Source organism: Bombina bombina, chromosome 9 (assembly GCF_027579735.1).
Source record: "Bombina bombina isolate aBomBom1 chromosome 9, aBomBom1.pri, whole genome shotgun sequence".
In the NCBI taxonomy this organism is placed as follows: domain Eukaryota; kingdom Metazoa; phylum Chordata; class Amphibia; order Anura; family Bombinatoridae; genus Bombina; species Bombina bombina.
Genome location: NC_069507.1, coordinates 39,947,023 through 39,960,102, shown reverse-complemented (window position 1 = coordinate 39,960,102; position 13,080 = coordinate 39,947,023). Strand labels below are relative to the sequence as shown.

The 13,080-nt window shown below is 31.7% G+C and overlaps 1 protein-coding gene across 2 annotated transcripts in view; it reads right to left on the bottom strand.

Annotated features, from left to right (window-relative positions):
- Positions 1-340: 340 nt before the first annotated feature.
- Positions 341-13,080, bottom strand: part of LOC128639840 (LIM domain-binding protein 3-like) — an 84,570-nt gene continuing 71,830 nt past the window's right edge. For both annotated transcript variants that reach the window (XM_053692044.1, XM_053692043.1), the window contains exons 9-10: positions 10,456-10,571; positions 341-8,729 (exon numbers count right to left, since the gene is read on the bottom strand). In XM_053692044.1, coding sequence (XP_053548019.1) covers positions 8,640-8,729; positions 10,456-10,571 — 206 coding nt within the window. In that variant the 3' untranslated portion in view covers positions 341-8,639. The remainder of the gene's footprint in view (positions 8,730-10,455; positions 10,572-13,080) is intronic.

The window sequence follows — 13,080 nt, the reverse complement described above, 5'->3', positions numbered from 1 at the left end:
TTTAATTGCATGTTTTATATTTGTCCTTACTTGTTCTCAACAGGACAGATAAATAAGGGGAGACCTAGGTTTTAACGTGTTTGCACCCATTACTTTATAGAAATAAAAGCACTTTTTAGAAACTAATATTTTAAATTTTTTTACATATTATTCTCAGGCTAATATTTGCTTTGAATACATCATTATATGTATTGTGTATTTAATATCCCTTTAAAAGTTACACAAAATATTTTGTGTTATTTGTAGAGTTTACTAACTTTAATAACTTTACTATATAAATGTAATACTAGAACTTAGGTATGAATACAACTGAGACCATCACATGCTCGAAAACGACAGGTTTTGTTTTAACTTTATTCAGTGTATGGCTATACATTGTTACAAATGCTGAAAATGAATGTTTTAGGCTCTTAGTACATACATGATACATTCACACTGTCAGTCTGCAGCATTGTATTTTCTAATTCAAATAATTATACTAATAATAATAATTAAAATAAGAGCACATGGTGGAGTTATGGCAGTGTTTAAAGTGAAAGTAAACTATCAATCACCTCTATGCCGGAACATAAAATACATATAAAATTATGTTGAGTTTAATTCATGATTTTTTTATATATAATCTAATTAGGTCATAATTGTACCTTTGAATCTGCTTATGTATATCGCCGTTCCTCTGCCTGGATAAAAAAAAATATTTGTATATAACAAATATTGTCTTAAAGATTCTTATTGGTCCCCCAGTGGCATCTGAAAATCATGAATATACGCCCCCAACTTCAACTACTCATGCGTGTCTCATTGAATTCACTCCCTGTATAGAAGTGCATTCATGAGACACGCATGCGCATTGTCCTCAATAGGGAAACTTTGTGATTGACGTACCAGCATCTGCACAAAGCGATCAGATTAATATTTTAAATACAAACACTTATACATTTATAAAGGAATCTGAGTATGTAATAGTTTATCATTTGGAATCTTTCACTGATAACGCATGCGCAATACATGTTGCTTCTCTTACTTCTAAAATAGCCAAACCAGGAAATGAGCGGGGCAGAGGAACATCAGAGATGGTAAAAAAATCGATAATATCGATAAGATATAAAAAAAATAACAAGGAATTAAAAAAAAAAACAGCGACTACATAGTGTTATAAGAGGAATCCATGGCATTAAGTATGTTGGTGAAAATTTACTTTCACTTTAAATTAATCACAAGACTATAAACCAACTTCCAAGCACACTATTTTCATGCAAAAACAACACTCCATTTTGTAAAACTTTATTAATAACATAAATCAATATTCTAAGTCTCCAAACACACAACTAGAATCATGGTGTGATTGTGTTACAAACAGCATTGGTCTACTACTGTATTTGGTATAGTCATCAACATTTGAAAGACAATTTAATTCAGAATATTGCATATAATTTTAATACATCTATGGGGCCTGTATGAAAGAAATGTCTTCCACAATCCATATCACCCAAAAAATAAAATCAGCTGGTTATGGTTTGATTTAAATTAGAAGCAGTGATCTGGAACAATTTGTATAGCAATACAAAAAGACCTTTCTACTGACCACACATGTGGCACAACCATCGTTGATGTAGACAAGTATGAGTTTTACAGTTACATACCCATATATAAAATATCAAACGCGTATAAAAATGAATATAAAGGAATTGTGACACTCAAAAGACCTCAGACTTTATGCTTTGGAACTCATATTTAAGGCTTCCTGCTGCCAAGAACTTGGGTGTGAAAACAAACAAGTCATGTGAAGAATTATAATGCACCTGCAAGCAGAGGTGAACACACCTTTACATATTTTTTATGTTATCTCAGTTTTAAAGGGACAGTCAACTAAAAAAATGTTTTTTGTTTTTTTTAAAAAGATAGATAATGCCTTTATTACCCATTCCCCAGTTTTGCACAACCAACACAGTTATATTAATATACTTTTTACCTCTGTGATTAACTTGTATCTAAGCATCTTCTGACAGACCCCTGATCACATGACTGACTATTTATTATCTATTGAGTTGCATTTTAGCCAATTAGTGCAGTGTCTGCCACAACCCACAGGTGTGAGTACAATGTTATCTACTGTATATGGCTCACATGAACTAGTACTCCCCTGTTGTGAAAAGCAAATAAAAAAACATGTGATAAGAGGCTGTATGTAGTGACTTAGAAACAGGCAGAGATTTAGAAGTTTAAAGATTATAAAGTATATTAATATAACAATATTGGTTGTGCAAAGCTGGGGAATGGATTACAAAGGCGTTATCTATCTTTTTAAACAATAACAATTTTAGTGTTGACTGTCCATTTAACTGACTTTTTAATTACAGTTTCTAGCTAGCTTTAAATTAATAAAATACAAATATAGATATTTTTATAGAATTAAGTGAGGGCTATAATGGCACTTTATTTGTTGTCTTTTTCTTATTTATGTATTTATTTATTTAATTATTTATTTATATCCAGCTATTGTGACTTTTATTGGCTTTCGCATGTATATTTAGGCATTCAGCTTTGGAGTTTACCAAAACATTTTGGATGTCTTGAGGTGAACTTTGATATGTGTTCAAAACAGTATGCCTTTACTCTGTTTCAACATTATTTTTAAGTGTCAACTATAAAAAATATAAAATTATAGCCAAAAATACAAACTATTAGCAGTGTTACTTTTGAAAAATACCCAGTGCATTCTTACAGTACAATAGATGCAAGGCACATCACAAAGCAAGGGTTAAAATCTGTCCCACTTAAAGAGATATTGTACACATTATTTATTTGTTTAATTTTACATTACATTACGTTGTTTTGCTTTAAAATATGTATGTTGCTGTGCTATTTAAATCAGATTTTACTTATGGAGACACATTTACCTCTTTAAACAGAGCTGCTTTAATTGTCTCCATCAGCCAGTGACCATTAATACAGCAGTATAATTTGTACACAAATTTGTATTTTCTGCTAGTTTAAATTTTAACAAATGTTTCTTAAACCTGTTACAATTTTTACTAAAATTTTTAATACAATATCCCTTTTTAAAGAATGCTCCTTACTAATAAAAATCGACAACCATTGTGAAAAAAATAATAATAATAAAATCCTATCTAAAAGTAGATTTCAGATCACTGGTAGATGACATGTCCTAGAAATCTAAATATGTAAATATATTCTAATTATCTTAAATTAGTTGAGTACAATAAAGGCTTGTCAAAATTAATTAAAATATAGCATTTATAATAAACTATTTTCACACACACTCTATAATAAATAAAACACAGATGTATCACAGCTATTACAATATTCATTTTTTTTCATAAGTTTCTATCTATCTATAACTTAAATGTCATAATATTAAATTGTCAACACTTTTAGTATGTTAGGTACAGCAATAAGGCAACAAAAAATCTACTTTAGAAGCTGTGTTTAAATAAAAATTGACTTATTCAGCTGAAAACTCTTAACTCTTAAAAACTGTTAATTTAACAAGACATTACTTAAACATGAAATATTATTAGAAAATGTTAGAAAAATTTGCACGTCATGTAATATCAGTCTTTTTTTAGCAACAAATTATTTTTTTTCTATATATTTTTATATTTCACTTCATAATATATATTTAAATTCAATTTCAATCACAGTGATACAAAGTTCTCTAAAACTATTGATTTTTTTACATGTAGGTTTGCAAAACCTCAATTAAAAATACTATTTATTTTTAGTAAATAATCACAAGAAAAAAAAATGCAAAAGCTGTGCCCATGATACTTTTTATAATTAATAAATAAAATAAAAAAACGTCAACCAGCATTTCTGTCTATGATTAATTTTTCCCCTACCAAGGAGTTTTGTTTTAGAATTTAGGGTTTTAGTCCAAGTTAAACTTCAAACAAAAATATTTATTTTAAATTGTTCTCTGTATATTACTATAATATACAGTATATTATGTTATAAGCTTCATTATATATATTTTTTCATTAACATTTAATTTAAAAACCACCTCTAAAAAGATAATTTATGAGGGCCTACATGCACCAATGGGTTATTATGTATGTTTTTATTCAAAGTTGTTCTAACAGCCACTGTTTTTTCCCCATAGGGTATTGTTAAAAACATGAGAACCATCAACTTACAAAGACCGCGGTAACACACGTCTATTATTTTAGAGGTTTACAAGCTCCAATTTTACAAATCCCCACCTCTGTGTGTGTTACCACGGTCTTTGTAAGCGGATGGTTTTCCTTTTTCTTTTAAACAACATTTTCATCCAATTTGGGACTTTTTAAATACTTTTGGGACTTTTAACACAAAATATATATCCTTTGATAGTGCACTATATCACATTTTTTGTTCACTTATATTGCTTATTGTGATTTACAAGTTATCTATTGTTTGTTTATAAGTTATCAGGCAGTTGTGTTCTCTGTTAGACATTCAAGGTATCAACTATAAATTGTGTTAGCTAATTTATTTATTTAAACTATACTTTTCATAATGAATCAATCTATCTTTCATATATCTATCTATCTATCTATCTACTTGTCTTCTTCTATCCATCTGTTGCCTATTAGATCTTTTTATAAATTGGTTGTTTGCTTAAAAATATTTAATATATATAGGGTTTTTTTGCAATAATGCAGCTGAAATTATATATATATATATATATATATATATATATATATTGGCTATTTGTTTTTTTGGAACGGAATAGACTCTGTATGAAGTAAAAGAGGAACAAAATGAAAACATTAATTATCAACCCTTATTGGAACTTCCCACTGTATTCACATTAAAACAATTATACATATTTGCAGTTTATCTTTAGTATGGAAATATAAATGAGGGTCATATTTCCTGAGGCTGGTGGTTCTGTAGCGTTTACTGTGTCAAGTTTGAGCTTCTGACACACTAAATAACATATGTGTTTTTTTGGTTAAAATGTAGATAGATAGATAGATAGATAGATAGATAGATAGATAGATAGATAGATAGATAGCAGGACTACATCTCCCAGAGTAAAACCACAGGGAACCAATGACCAATCAATATGATTGACTGGGTGCTGGAAATTTCTGGCAAACCCTAAGAATTTAATGTCTTCTGAGATCCTGAGATTCCAATGTCAGTGCAGGAAGGTCACCTCATACACTAAAATGTACCATTAAATTTAAAACAACTTAAGCAATGAGTGGTGCTGTGCACTCAACAAACAAGATCATAAATGTAAAACTGCACAGAATCGTTGTGTATTATTCATGTAGGTTAATAATACATGTACAAATACATTTATCATGAACAATCATAAATATGATGTTTTTGTTAAGCATAGGCTATGACAAAAATAATATATTTTTTGATAATTAATAATCATCATTTAACAATATGTAAATCATCATGACAATCTCTTTCAAATATGAAACTCCCCTTATTGGCTGTTCATCGTCAGTTCATCAATTCGTCATTCAATGTCCCTTTTCTTGATTTTTACCAGCGCTTACTAGTGTTAATTTATATAAAAACCAATAAAGTGTATCAGTTTTCTCCTGTGATTAATGTAAAAATACATTAATTTTCCATTATTTTAAAGTTATTCAATGTCTTTTCTTGCCTTTCCTAAACATGCGTTAACCTTCATCCATCCTATTATTTACAATCAAAATTTCAAGTGGATTTTGAAAAAACGTGGCTATCCTTTTAAAGCATTTTAAGAAATGTATCTTGGCTCTGAGAGTTTATGTTTAGATTTCCATCTAAATATCTTTGCCAGTTATAGTGAAGAACAATACCTTTGCAAGGCTGGATTGAGTGTTGCTTTAGTATTAAATCTGACAGAACTTCTATATGTATTTAATACTTTTTTTTCTAGCCAATAAAATGTCTGTGGACAATGATAAAGAAACCTGGACAAAAGAAAATATATATTTTTTAAAAGATGAATGTTTTAAAAGGATATAAAAACCCAAATATTTTCTTCCATGATTCAGATAGAGCATGCAATTTGAAGAAACTTTCTAATTTACTCCTATTATGATTTTTTTTTCTTTGTTCTCTTGGTATCTTTACTTGAAAAAGCAGGAATGTAAGCTGAGCACCCAGCCCATTTTTGGTTCAGAACCCTGGATAGCGCTTGCTGATTGGTGGCTACATTTAGAAACCAATCAGCAAGCGGAACCCAGGTGGTGAACCAAAAATGGGCCGGCTCCTAAGCTTACATTTATGCTTTTCAAATAAAGATACCAAGAGAAAGAAGAAAATTTGATAATAGGAGTAAATTAGAAAGTTGCTGCTCTCTCTGAATCATGAAATAAAATATTTGGGTTTAGTATCTCTTTAACCCTAATTCTTACAGGCACCATCACCCCAAAACAACTATTATTCATTTCAGACTATAAGCTACTTGTAAACATTTCAGTAACATTTTCAGAGAATCTTCTGTATGCAAATCTCAATGACTTGAGAGCATGAAAAATTATTTCCTCTTGCAGTACACAGACAACATTTGTTTGCTGTCTATGGAGTATATATAACAAGTGACATATTTCTGATTCGTTTCAAAAAGCAAAGCTTTTCTAAGAATGTTTTTTTTTTTTTTTTTTAAATAAACCACAATGCTAAAATATGACAGCGTGTAAACTAAATTAGTATTAAATGACACTGTACTCAAATTTGTCTTCTATTCATATAAAAGAGTAGCATCTAAATGTGGACTGGACTTTTTTCAATTAAAGAAGGGGAAGCAAAAGATATTTCATTTTAAAATAATACAACTGCCTCACTTGTGTACTTCATACTAATGCTTATTGGCAGATAAGCACTCCCTATTTATTCTGATTGGCTGATAGGTACTTTCTTTATAAACAGGAAGTACCTACTGTTAATATAAGCTATTTAATATTTGCAAATATACAAGTAACACTGATATATACATCAATTTAAACAGTTTTTACTTAAATACATTTTCTTGCAAAAAATCCCTATATGTTTACATGCTGCTTTTTCATATAACAGAGTACAGTGTCCCTTTAATGCTACAGTAAATAAAGCCCATTGTATTGCATGCTATATTTCCATTTAAGTCCATGGCTAACAAAGAAAGTTGAAATACTTGTAATATAAGTCAGCCCTCTGTGACATTAAACGGATTAAACATGTGTCTGTTACCTATTGATATGTGTTTAAAGTAGGCTTTAATTTGTGTTTTAAGATTGTGTGTGTGTGTGTGTCCCTGCTCCCCTATCTGTAATAAAGCACAGCACAGTATTTAAATGAACTTGTAGTTATAAACAGTTGACCTGATTCTTATATTTATTTTATTTTGTTATTTTAAGAATTGTGAAGTGTTAGTTAATAACTATCCCATCTTGGCACAAAGAACTATAAATTGTGTAATTGTCTGTTCTTACTGAGGTTGTGGAGATCCATGAAATAAACAGTCAGCTTGCACTGCCTTTTTTGGCGAAGATGCACTTCATTTATTTTAAAACACTATCGACTACAGCTCTAAAAATACTGTACATCTGGTTGCTTGGCACTCTGTTATTTTTTTTTCTTTTTGCTATAACTGAGCCTATGCACTCAATCTCATCAAAACATTTTTAGATCCAGCTACTACAAAGCTGTTTTTAACCCCAGTTGTGTCAGATGCAATACACAGTGTAAGGCACCTCTGCAAAAAAAATGATAAAAGAAATAGTTGGCAAAACCTCACAATTGTGGCATGAGGAAGTGATATAAAAAAAGCAATTGTAAAAATAAAAAACACCACTAAAATTAAAGAACTAAGCCACATTGATGTGGGCATACGTTTTGAGCTATGAGAAATTTGTGTGCCTGCAGATTTTACAATTTATAGATTTTATTCAGCCGTAAAAAAGCAATGGAAGGTCATAGTTTCTCAGAACATGTATGGCTGAAAAGAGGGGGAGGGGGAGGCAAAATTACAAATAACTAAAATGACAGATATCTGATATTAAATGTCAAATAGCTTGTGTGTCCAAAAAATTGCACCTCATGGCTATATAAATATTTCCACCCCTTCAGCTACAAATATTTTACAGACCAGATAAATGCAGACCTCTCTGTAAAGATTACTAAGTGAACTGTTTATTATATCAACATAATGTTGATAGTGTTTTTTGCAATAATCTGTCTTCTCTACTATGTTTTTTTTTTTATTTATTTTGTATAATTTATATTTTATTCCTAAAATTATTTTATGATCATCAACAAAATGATAAATTCCCCATAACTCCATAGACAACAAAATAAATAATATGTTCGGTATGAAAGTATATTGTTGCTAGGAACAATTGGAGATAATAATTTATCACAGTTGCAAACAGCTTTATCCAACAATCTCACTGCTTTTTACAGCTGCAGTTATTTCCTTAGCTTTCATTATGAGTGTACTGAATTTTACCCAACAAAAACATCACATTTAGGACATTTTTTTAAACAAAAAAGAAATGCATTTGTAAATCTTATATTTTGATACATTTGCATAGAGTGATGGAAAGTATCCTCCTGATGTTATTGATATACAACCCATTTTATTTAGTACTGAACATACGCATTGTTCTGTTGCGCACTTTGTCTCCCATACATATGATTCATCCTTAGACATTGATGGCATGGGCATGTTTCTTGCAGAGAGGTTTATCTTTCTTGGAGTAAAAGGGTTGGCCTTCCAAATTCACATGGCAAACCTGTTATTAATAATAAAAAAATATTTTTTTTTTACCACTTTTGATAGAAATTTAATGTAAGTGAATTTGTTTATGGTGGTATAGTGCAGAGTGAAAGTATATATGGTTAACAGTTAAAGGGACATTATACACTAGATTTTCTTTGCATAAATGTTTTGTAGATGATCAATTTATATAGCCCATCGGGTGTGTTTTTGTTAAAATGTATAGTTTTGCTTATTTTTAAATAACATTGTGCTGATTTTCAGACTCCTAACCAAGCCCCAAAGTTTTAGATATATACTGATGTATACAAACTTCAGACTGCTTCTGTTTGTGTAATGGGTCTTTTTATATGCAAAGGAGGGGGGGGGTCTGCTAGCAGCCCCTTTCAGTGGGTGTCTCAGGCTAATCTCATCAACAGTGCTAAATTGGGAGCTTCTAAGTAAGTTTTTAAACAGTTTTATACTGAATTCTTATATCAGTATCTGTGCATATTATTCTTTATAGTAGTGTCTATTACATGCAGTTATATGAAAATTGGTGTATACTGTCCCTTTAAAGAGACATGAAAGTCCAAATTAAACGTTCATCATTTAGACAGAGCATACAATTTTAAGAGACCTTTTAGTTTACTTCTGTTATCAAATGTACTAAAAAATTTTTTGGATATCCTTTGTTGAAAAGCATACTTAGGCTCAGTAGCAGCAATGAAATACTGGAAGCTAGCTGGTGACTGGTGGCTATGCACATATGTCTCTTGTCATTGGCTCACCAGATGTGTTCAGCTAACCCCCAGACTTAAATTATGTGTTAATGCAAACAATATTGTAATGATTACAGCATTTTGTTTTTGCATGTTTATGTATCTTTAATAGACAAGACCTAGTTTACTAAAAGATATAGTAAAAAGAGACTATCTATAGTATACTATCACTGTCTCTGTGTATTTTATTTATATTTTTTCCATACAACTGCAGAAAGATAGCCCCAGGACACAGCGGAGCATAGGGGGCCTTTGACCCCTGGGAGGAGACAGGCCCTACGTAGGCTCTAAGGGTTGGATCTGAGAGAAAGGGTTTTTAAGGCAGGGCAGAGACTAATAGTTTAGCGCCAAATAGATAGACGGCAGCAATTTGCCCTCCCTCCCATTTTGTTTTCAAAGATTTTGTTTGTCACAGTAGTTGGCAGGTGCTAGTCCCCTCATGTCAGCAACTGAACTACGGCCATAAGCGGTTGGGATAACCTCCCCACTGGGTGGGAGAGCAGAGCAAGTAGCTCCTTGAACATGGGGTCCCTTGGAGCTTTGGGTAAAAAAAAAGTAACTGACTTATTTAAGTCCAGGTAATCAATAATTACAGCCTGGTCAAAAAGAGAAGGAAGAATAAAAGATGTAAGACTGGGGCTAGCATCTTTGGGTTTATTATAGTTGTATAGTTAATTAAAGTCTATTTGTGGTTCTGAAAAGTTTTATTTATTTAAGTGTTTCAAACTGTTATTTAATAAACGGCTTTTTATTTATTTAAGTGTTTCAAACTGTTATTTAATAAACGGCTGTGGCCAGAATTTCACCAAAGGAACAAGTGTCATTGTATCCATTTATGTGGTTATGTGTGTAAGGTAAATTATTATTTATAAGGGGACGAGGATTGACGACTCATGGAATCAAAGACTAGAGGAAAATAAATCCCATAGTAACTGTATTTTCTGTAGGATGGGTGTATAAAATACCAGGTGTGATACTTACAGCACAAATAAAGCAGCTATCATGCCAAGTGTGCCCAAGAGCCTCAATAAACTTATCTCCAGCTTCCACAGGGAAATCACATCCATGGCATTTTGTGCTAAAAAGAGCAATATAATCTAAAAACAAACACATGTTTTAGTTAAAAACGGAATCAAATACAGATATTCTAAAATTGTGTTTATAACGTATCATTCCCTTAGAAGAGGACATAATAATACAATAATACAATTCCCTAATGTGAAACTGCTTGCGCGTAAATATGTGTTTAACCCCTGCAAAATGCTTAAGCGCATGAACTACAATACCGGAGACACAATCAGCAGCGACATATGCACAACTGTGTTGGTGTCTATATATTAATTAAAGGAATAGTCAGGTCAAAATTAAACTTCCATGATTCAGATACAGCAGCAATTTTAAGCAACTTTCTATTTTACTCCTATTATCAATTTTTATTTGTTCTCTTGGTATCTTTATCTGAATGTAAGCTTAGGAGCCGGACCATTTTTGATTCAGCACCTAGGTAGCACTTGCTGATTGGTGGCTACATTTAGACACCAATCAGCAAGTGCTATACAGGTGCTGAACCAAAAATGGGCCAACTCCTATGCTTACATTCCTGCTTTTTCAAATAAAGATACCAAGACCACAAAGAAAATTTGATAATAGGAGTAAATTAGAAAGTTGCTTAAAATTGCTACTCTATCTGAACCATGAAAGTTTAATTTTGACTTGACTATCCCTTTAATGGAAGTGGTTTGTTTGGTCTTTAGCTAAATAAACTGACTTGGCTTGTTTATATGTACATGAGACATACATATGAATATGGTGTGTGTGTTATATATAATAGAATTTGTATATTAGAAATATGTTGTTTATATAAATCTGTGAGCTGTAAATATATGAATGTAAATGTAAATATGAGTATTTGCTATATATTTGTGTGATATGTGTATATTTATTTATTTATTTATTTATAAAATATTTTACCAGGAAGGATACATTGAGATTTATCTCGTTTTCAAGTATGTCCTGGGTCCCCAAAACATTGCATTGTTACAATAGGGTACAATAAAATACAAAAACAATAATAATTTCTAATATATGCAACATTTTACATAGAACAGGTAGGAAATATATAATCAACCATGACAGGTGCATTCTGTTTTGAGATATGTAGAACGGGATCTCTTAAAGGATTTTAGGCTTGGGGAAGGTTTGAAAATGTGCGGGAGGTTGTTCCATAATTGTGGCGCTCTATAGGAAAAGGAGGATTGAGCTGCTTTCTTTTTGTATTGTGGCAAACTAAATAATGTGCTGGTACTGGATCGGAGGTTATAGGAGGTGGGAACAGCCGGGGAGAGCACTCTGCTCAGGTAGGGTGGGAGCTTCTCAGAAAAGCTCTTAAACACAAGGCAGGACAGATGGAGGGTGCGTCTGGATTCCAGCGTCAGCCAGTTTAGTTCTTTTAGCATGTCACAATGGTGGGTCCTGTAGTTACATTGTAGCACAAAGCGGCAGAATGAGTTATACAATGTATTAAGTTTATTAAGGTGAGTTTGTGGTGCAGGTGCATATACTACGTCCCCATAATCCATGATAGGCATCAGCATTTGCTGTACAATCTTTTCCTTTACTGTAGAGCTGAGGCAGGATTTGTTTCTGTACAGGGCACCTAGTTTTGGATAAAGTTTAGATGCAAGTTTTTCTATGTGGAGGCCAAAATATAGATTGGGGTCTAACAACATACCCAAGTATTTGAAATAGTGGACTGCGGTCGGTGTGCAATTGGATTTTGTTTTGATGCGTAGATGTGAATTTTGTAATTTGTGTAATTTAGATCCCATTCCAAAGATCATTGTGACAGTTTTGTCAGTGTTTAGGAAGAGTTTGTTTTTTGAGATCCACTTTTCTACCTCTGTGTATATGAATTAGTGTGAATAATTAATGAACATGACGGGTATATAAAGTGTATGGAGCATATCTGAATGAGTGTGTGATGTGTATGCTATGAATAATCATGATCTGTTTATGGGTGAATTAATTAATTTGGTTGACTTGTGTATGAATGAAAATGTATTGTTTATGCACAAATGAGCGATGGTAGTGTGTATCTGAATGGAAAACATGCCTGAATGAAGTACCATGTTGTGCATAAGACCACTGGAATTATTTAAAGCAACTTTTTACCCCGAAAACAGGGTGTCTCGGTAAGGGGCGTATACTGCATTTTGTATGGGAAGGAGATGCAGACTTTACAGAAGTGCACAATGAAAACTGTAAATTAAAAATCATAGAAAATGAACCATTCAGACATAAATACACAGGGGAAAAAATTGTTTTGTTAAGGTGCATTAAAATAAAAAACGTAAAATTTGTATGTAAATTACCCAAGAGTAACCGTATTAAATATGCACAGTGTAAATTGTAATTTAAGTACAGTGGATGTGCAAAAACACCTACATTTCTAATAAGTACAAAATACAAAGCAAAATTGTTTAGTCATAAAATGGGCTGAACATGGGTGTTTATGAAATTTTCTCTCAAATCTTCTCTCAAATCCATGTGTAATTATCTAAACATTTCCGCCCCACAGATCTCACTCTTTTTTCTCGCAAACTAAAA